Below are 8,629 nucleotides of genomic sequence, written 5' to 3' on the forward strand. Positions count from 1 at the left end.
CTTGAAAGTTTAGGTGTGTGTTTGTCTCATCAAGGCACACCTAATAAAAATATATAAAAAAAATTATTCGTAAAAATAAAAATAACTAAAATATCCCTTGAAGCTTTTCGGGGGTATTTTGGTCAATTTATTTCATGTAAAATACCTTTTTGATATTTTTCGAAGATTCACCTGACATCTGTGATCGTCAGATTTGTCCAGATTCAATCTGGACTGTTGGGCTCATATGTTCATATGAGCTAGTGGGCTAATCTCATTTTTTCCCTATCTATATATATATATATATATATATATATATATATATATATATATATATATATATATATATATATATATATATATATATATATATATATATATATATATATATATATATATATATATATATATATATATATATATATATATTGGTTAGGGAAATGATCTAATGCAACGGTTGTATGGTAGTATAATGCAATCACACATCTAGAAAACCATATTTTTGGCTTTTTTATGACCTCAAATTTTACACATACATTCTCTTTATCCTCATAATCAATCATCTGAAGAAAACAACTCATGTTGCACCCTAGATATGGTCAAAATTAGTATCCATCCAACAATGAATCTCGACCTTCCATTTGGTGAAATTCAAGATTTAGGCCTTAACAAATTCAAAATCTTTTTTTTTTTTTTTTTTAAGCATTATTAATCTAATGATGATAACACTATACAAAAATTTTGGGAATAAAAAAATCCTTCTGAGAGCTATACATAACTATCTCAATAAAATAGACGGCTTATATTAATTAGGCTAGAATGAAAACTTTTTACATAAGCTTTTCAAAATTTTCTTTTGTGATTGTCCTTCAGAATGAAAAGAGTGTACATTTAAAAATTGAGCAATGATTCCATGCAACCGTGGTATCGTAATATGATGCAACAATCTTGAAAAACCATCTTATGGCCATTTGTTTGATCCAAATTTTGAAATATACACTCTTTTCATTCTAATGAACAATAAAAAAAAAGAAAAAATTGAAAACACAACCTAGAAAGTATGTTTTTAGCCCAATTAACATAGGCCGTTTATTTTGGTGAGATGCTTAGATCTAGGCCTTAGAAAGATTTTTTCATTTCCAATTTTTTTGGATGGCTTTATTATCATTAGATAAACAATGTTAAAAAATAAAAAAATGATTTCGAGTTTATAACGACTAAGATCTTGAAATTCACAAAATGAATGGTCTAGATTTGTTTTTTGAGGGGACTCATTTTGACCATATCTATGGTTCAAATTGAACTTTTTTTTGGGGGGGATTGATTATTGAGATGAAGAGAGTGTGTGTGTAAAATTTGGAGTCATACAAATATCACACACATGGTTTTCTAGAAGTGTCGTTGCATTATACTATAAAACAACCGTTGCATTGGATCATTGCTCTTAAAAATTCGTGTCAAGCAAATGTCTCTAACATAGTTTTTTAAGATGGTTACATTATACTACTATACAACCGTTGCATGAAATTATTCCCCTATATATATATATATATATATATGAAAGATATTAGGGTGAGCCCACTAGCTCACAGGAAAAAATTAGCCCAACAGTATAGATTGAATCTGGGTCAATCTGATGCTCATGGATGTCCAGTAGTGTTTGAATTTTAATTTGTTTCTACAAATGAAAATCACTTGAAATTTAGAGCATGTGTACATCAAAAATAGGTGAATCTTTAAAAAATATTAAAAAAATATTTTACATGAAATATATAGGGAAATGATATAATGCAATGATTGTATAGTAGTATAATGCAACCACATTTATAGAACACCGTATTTTTAGCATTTGTATGACCCCAAATTTTGCACACACATTCTCTTCATCCTCATAGTCAATCCTAAGAAAAAAAATTTCAATTTTCACCATAGATATGGTCAAAATTAGTATTTATCCAACATTGAATGTCGATCATCTATTTGGTGAATTTCACGATCTAGGCCTTAACATGTTCAAAATCACCTTTTATTTTTTAGCATTATTAATCTAATGATGATAACGCTATATAAAAATGTTGGGAATAAAAAAATCCTTCTGAGGCCTATATCTAACCATCTCAATAAAATGGACGGCTTACATTAATTGGGCTAGAATGAAAACTTTCTAGAGCATTTTTTCAAAATTTTCTTTTTTGTGGTTGTTCTTCGGAATGAAAAGAGTGTATATTTAAAAATTCGTGTCAAACAAATGTTTTTAACATGGTTTTTGAAGATGATTGCATTATACTACAATACAACCGTTGCATGAAGTCATTCTTCATATATATATATATATATATATATATATATATATATATATATATATCCAAAATTATAGCAACAAATGCTCACGTGAGGCTCACAAAAATTTTCCTCCCACACATTACTATTTTTTTGTTTTGACAATAAAAAATATTTAAATTGTTCCCCACTCCTCCCACACTTTACTATGGTTACTATAGTATATATAATTAAATAAGATATTGCAATAAATGCTCACGTGAGGTCACATAAACCAATTTACAAAGGTCGATAAATATTATTATTATATAATAAAATACAAATATCATAGATGCCATAGTTCATATATTATAGATGAAAAAAGTTTATATAAGGTTGGAACTTTAAAATGTAGAATTAAAGATGCATTTCAAAAATCCATCGGAAAAAGGTTGGTTTAATGTTATTGATCATCTCGACATTGAGATTTATGAATATGAAAAAGAAAAAAAAGAAAAAACAAAACAAACAGATTTTGAATCTTTGAAATAGTGCATCTTGCAACATATTATCTAGACCATCCATTTTCAAATATGTTTATTGATCTACTTGATTTTAACCATTTTTTGAGTTTAAAATTTTATACTTGGAGATGAAAATAGATTTTTAGATAATTCTAAGAATTTTTTACACCAAAATTACATGTTATGATAAAATTTTGAGATGCGCCTTAATTGGATTGTTTAAAGTTGCAACATTATACAAACCACACCATTGATAGATGAGAAGATAAGGTTAGTCTGAACTTGCATCGCCCTCCCCATACTCTTGTGCTAAACATATATATATATATATATATATATATATATATATATATATATATATATATATATATATATATATATATATATATATATATAAAAGCATCTTAGAAGCAACATGGGCAATGGGATCTATGTCAATGAGAAATATTAAAAAAATTTACCATTCAAAGGAAAAAACAAAAAAAAGGAGAAAAAAAAAAGGTATAAGAAGATAAAGAACAAAATAATCCCACACTACTATGTTTATTATAAGGTATATGATTAAATAATATACTGTAATAAATTCTCACGTGAAGCACTATACAAAGGTCTTATAAATATATAATAAAATACAAATATCATAAAAGCCGTCGTACATATCGATGCAATATATTGCTGGTAGATAGATAAGAAGATAAAATTAGTCTCAACTTGCATTATATTATAAATAGGTAGATAAGAAAATAAAGTTTGTTTCAACTTGCATGGCCCTGCCCATACTCTAGTGCTCAAAGATATAAAAAAGCATCAGCTTTACATTAAAAGATCATGGCCAAAGCTTTACATTAAAAGAGCATGGGAAATTGGATGAGGGAATCAATAAAATATACTTAAAAAAAATCTAACATTCAAAGGGGAAAAAATGGTATAAGAAGATAAGGAACAAAATAACATATTCTTTTAAGGGTGCGGTTCGCATAGAGCTGAGGCTCTAAACAATCAAAGAAGAATCCACCTTTAAATAGTGTCAAGAATTGTGGTTTCAACATTGAAAATATTTGTGATAGCCTAAAAATATATTTTCATCTTAATTATAAAATTTAAAGCTTCAAAAACAGTATAGATCAAGCAGATCTATGAAAATCTTGAAAATGATGGTCCAAATATCCATTATAACGTCACTATTTTCAAAACTTGAAATCCATTTTTTTCTCATGTCCATGCATCTTGATGTCGAGATGATCAATTTGAAGATATTTAAACATCAAAACAACCTCTTCTAGTGAAATTTTTTAGGTAGGCCCTCATTTGATTGTTTAGATCCTCTGCTCTATATAACTTTTCCCTTCTTTTCCTTTGATAACATATTCTTTTAATAACTTACTCAAGGTAACCTATAATATGAGCATATCTTGGATCATATTATACTTTGGGTGCGGTTTGTATAGAGCCTAGGCTCTAAACAATCAAATTAAAGCCTACCTTCAAATAGTATCGAGAAATGTGGTTTCAATACTAAAAATATTTATAATCGCCTTAAAATTTATTTTCATCTTTATTTATAAAGTTTAAAGCTTCATAAACAGCGTAGATAGATAGATATATGAATACTTGAAAATCTTGAAAATTGACGGTCCAAAATTGCATTACAAAATACACTATTTTCAAAACTTGAACTCCATTTTTTTCTCATGTCTATACATCTTTATGTCAAGATGACAAATTTAAGGATATTTGAGCATCAAAACAACCTCTTGTAGCTCAAATTTGATTGTTTAGAGCCTCGGCTCTATATAAACTTTTCCTTTATACTTTTCCATAACTTAATAGTTAATGTCAAAGAAAGAAATTGTGACTTCATAGCTTTGAAATCATTGAAAGTGCCAAAAGGGTCCATGTTTGTATCCATCTCGAAGATCGTGCGGAAAAATATCAAATTATATGTGAGAATTGAATATTTCAATACTCTACCTATATTTACAGATTTAGCTTCAAAATACTCATTAAAAAAAAAACACCTCGTCTTGAGTTAAAATAGTTGCAAACGGCCAAAATATTAAATACTTCAACTTGTGTCCAAATAGTTGCAAATGAGCAAAATATTAAATACTTCATATCTACTGGTATTTAGATAAATTTCCAATTAATTTATAAGAGAACTATTTAGTGGCCCTACAAGACCAACGTACCACCATGAACCCCTGATCCACCGTCCAAAAACATATGATATTCTTTTGATCAAATAATCTTCGGTTTACTTTGATTCATTCCTTAGATCAACCTTAAAAATAAAAATGACCATGGTGCTAAAAAAAAAATTTAATGTACCATATCAATATCCCCTCTTAACTCTCGATCGTATATTTGAGCAGCAATCAAATATAGGGTTTTACATAAAACTATTTCTTTCAAAGTTGTTCATAAGATGGATCAAAGATGCTATAAAAATATTCAAATAAAAACAAAAATCCACTAAAAATAATTTTAGATAGAAAAACTATACAATGAAAGCATTTATCTTTGGTACAAGGCAGGCACAATTAACATTGACCATTATATGTGAAATTAGATGGTTGTATTTTTTCCATTGACCAAACTCAAACTTCAAAGGTGCTTATCAAACTTCAACTAATTGCCAACTGATATGAAAAGATGCACTAAGATCAATTGGTATGAAAATATTTCCACACTTACCACATTAGAGAATTTTTTTATGTAAATTCTATGTCTAAAGTTTCATATTAAATTTTCAATCCAAATTGGTCCACTCCCTACTAGGCAGGGGATGCCTCCAATGGACTAAAAAAGAAAATTTTGAATTGCATATTTGGACTTGTAGTATAGGAGATGCTGAAGAATAACAATAACAAGAAACAAGGGAAAGGTGGGTATAGTTTAATCTATGGATGTCAGGCAAAAAAAATAACAACACAAATAATATTGGGAACCCATCTCTCTCTGACATGATTAGAGGTTTGATTATTATAGGTTGAACTCGAATCACATGCAGAGTACTTGCATTCTGAATAAAATAACAAAATATGACTTGCATATCCCAAATATTAGCAAGGAGTTTTCAGTATAAAAGAAAGTATCCTCATCAAGAATCTCATTGAATCAAAGATGAGAGGAACCGCAGCGTTAGCCACTGTCATGGCCTCATTGTTGCTCTTCTTCTCGTCCATGCCGATTGGCCAAGCACAGCTAGGCCTAGACCTAGGTGGACCAAAAGTGAGCCGCATCCAATTCTACTTACACGATCTCCTTGTCGCAGAGAAGCCTACGGCAGTGCCTGTCTCTGAAGCCAAGACGACAGGCGACTCGCCCAGTCGCTTTGGCGAGGTTGTCGTTATTGACGACCCCTTGACCGAAGGACCGGAGCTCACATCCAAGCTTGTTGGTCAGGCTCAAGGCCTGTATCATTTCACATCCCAAAGTGAGATCACTTTGTTCGAGTCCCACACTATAGTATTCACAGGCGGCAAGTTCAATGGTAGCAGTCTCAATGTGGTGGGGAGGAATCCACTTCTGCATACGGTGAGGGAGTTGTCGATTGTCGGAGGTACAGGAGTTTTCCGCCTGGCTCGTGGCTATGTTCTTAAATCAACCCACTCTATCGATCCCGCAACTCTGAATGGTATAGAGTTCTGCAATGTAACTGTTTTCCACCACAGAGGAAATGGCATGCATGAATTGTTTTAGAATGATTCTATGACTGATGAAAACTTAATGAAATAAAATTTCCTTGTGATGTTTCTCCTTTTCAATTTGAATCAAAGGTCTTTGTGTCATACATGATGGAAGGTATTGTTTGTGCTGCATACAATGTTAAACATAATTGTATCCGACTGGACCCCAAACTGGCTTACTCGGCTGAGAACCTGGATCTTGTTTTTTAAAGGATCTCAAGATTTTAACCGGTTTTCATCAAAGCTCTTTGTGGCAGACATGATGGAAGGTATTGTTTTGTGCTGCATACAATGTTAAACATAATTGGATCAGACTGGAACCCAAACTAGTTTAGTCCGCTAAAAACCTGGATCTTGAAAACACAAATTTTGTACATTTTTTTAATGGATCTCAAGATTTTAACCGGTTTTCATCAAAGCTCTTTGTGTCATACATGATGGGACCGTTCCATTATGGGAGGTATTGTCTGTGCTCCATACAATGTTATAACCAGTGGTGGTCCCATCATGGGAGGTATTGTTTTGCAGGCAGTGGTTTAAAAGCCACAGAGTCAGCTCGGAATCGCCCACGATCCATGTGGGAATTGGCACATTTTTGTGCAATATCGGAAATCGGATGTGTTAAAAGAAAAATTGTATCGCTGATTCTCAGTGACATGCTACAGTAAATCAATAACGGAAATCGAATGTACTAAAAGAAAAATTACATCGCCGATTCTCAGCGCCATGCTACAGTGAATCGGTATGTACCGTTGCGAACTTGAGTTGCAATGGATGTCATAGACTGTCATTGTACTTATGCGAAACCACGCGTCCCCTCCATCTACAAAATATAACATCGCACTCCACGCTTCCCCCTACCCTCTACAACAAAACCTTACAACGTCCCCTTACCCTCTACAACAACACTATTCAGAAATTTAATACGCTGCTTATTTAATACGCTGCTTGGTTTATATGCCCATTTTGCACTCTCATATTTGCATGCAATAAGTTTTTTTTTTTTACAACAATAAAGGAGTGAGGTGAACATGCCATTTTTTTATTTTTTATTTTTTATTTTAATATCCTTATTTTTTAATTTCAGGGTAAATTTTTGTTAGTGTCATAATATTAAAATTTATAAAGGGTTTTAGTTTTTTTAATCATATTCTAAAAAATGAATCAATGAGCATGTCAATTAGTTTAATATTATTAATGAGTGTATCAATTAATTTATAAATATTAGCATATCATGTTTTCAAATTAACATGTCATATTCAAGGAGCCTCATCAACATATTCTTCTAATTAAATGACTTAATTAGAGTGCCAAATTTAAAAACTTTCATATAAAAGTTTTTGCTATTCATTATTAAAATGGTTTTTCTAGTATATTTTATTTCCATATGTATTTTTATTTTTATATTTTTGTAACTGTTGTGCATGTTGTTGATAGGTATTTTTTTATTTTTTGAATTTTGATGTCTATTTTAATTGTTTTGGATAAATTTTTTTTGAATTTTTTAATATCATAACATTAGAATTTATTGGGGATTTTATTTTTATTTTTAATCATATGATATGGAAACATTTTATGATATTTTTTTAATCATGTTTACTATATTATAATTAATAATAGTGGTTAACAGTAGTTCGTACAGGATTGGCATATTGATGCAAAAAAATGAAAGTTCTTAATGGGGTACCCCCATTTCTTATTAGATTCTTAAAAACAATACTTATAATGAGTTTTAATAATTTTTTTAAGCCTTAATCCAACCGATTCAGACGATTCCCGATCCGAATCGCCGATTCCTCGCCGATTCCCCATCCGGATGGATTTTTTGGGTGCCCGATCCGAGGCACCAATCCATTTTCTAAACCACTGGTTATAACATAATTGGATCCGACTGGACCCCATACTGGTTTAGTCCGATAAAAACCTGGATCATGAGAACACATTTAAATTTTGTAAATTTTTCAATAGATCTCACAATTTTAACCGATGTTCATCCAACCAATTTGAGAACTGGTTGGACCCTGATTGAACTAGACTAGAAAACTGTCTAGTTTCCTATCCAATCCGGATTTTAAAAAATAGGTGCAGACATACATGTTATGTAGTGCACTAATAAGTACCCATTTTCTTAATACAAAGCGATAAAGATTATATAAAAGCAATTATGATGACTGGTGC

The 8,629-nt window shown here is 30.8% G+C and overlaps 1 protein-coding gene across 1 annotated transcript; it reads left to right on the plus strand.

Annotated features, from left to right (window-relative positions):
* The first annotated feature begins 5,945 nt into the window (after window positions 1-5,945).
* Window positions 5,946-6,464, plus strand: LOC18441642 (dirigent protein 1). The gene has a single exon (XM_006851868.4). The coding sequence runs from the start codon at window positions 5,946-5,948 to the stop codon at window positions 6,462-6,464; it is 519 nt and encodes a 172-aa protein (XP_006851930.4).
* The last annotated feature ends 2,165 nt before the right edge of the window (window positions 6,465-8,629 follow it).

This window comes from Amborella trichopoda, chromosome 9 (assembly GCF_054954075.1).
Source record: "Amborella trichopoda isolate Santa Cruz 75 chromosome 9, AtrichopodaSantaCruz75HAP2 v2.0, whole genome shotgun sequence".
NCBI lineage: Eukaryota > Viridiplantae > Streptophyta > Magnoliopsida > Amborellales > Amborellaceae > Amborella > Amborella trichopoda.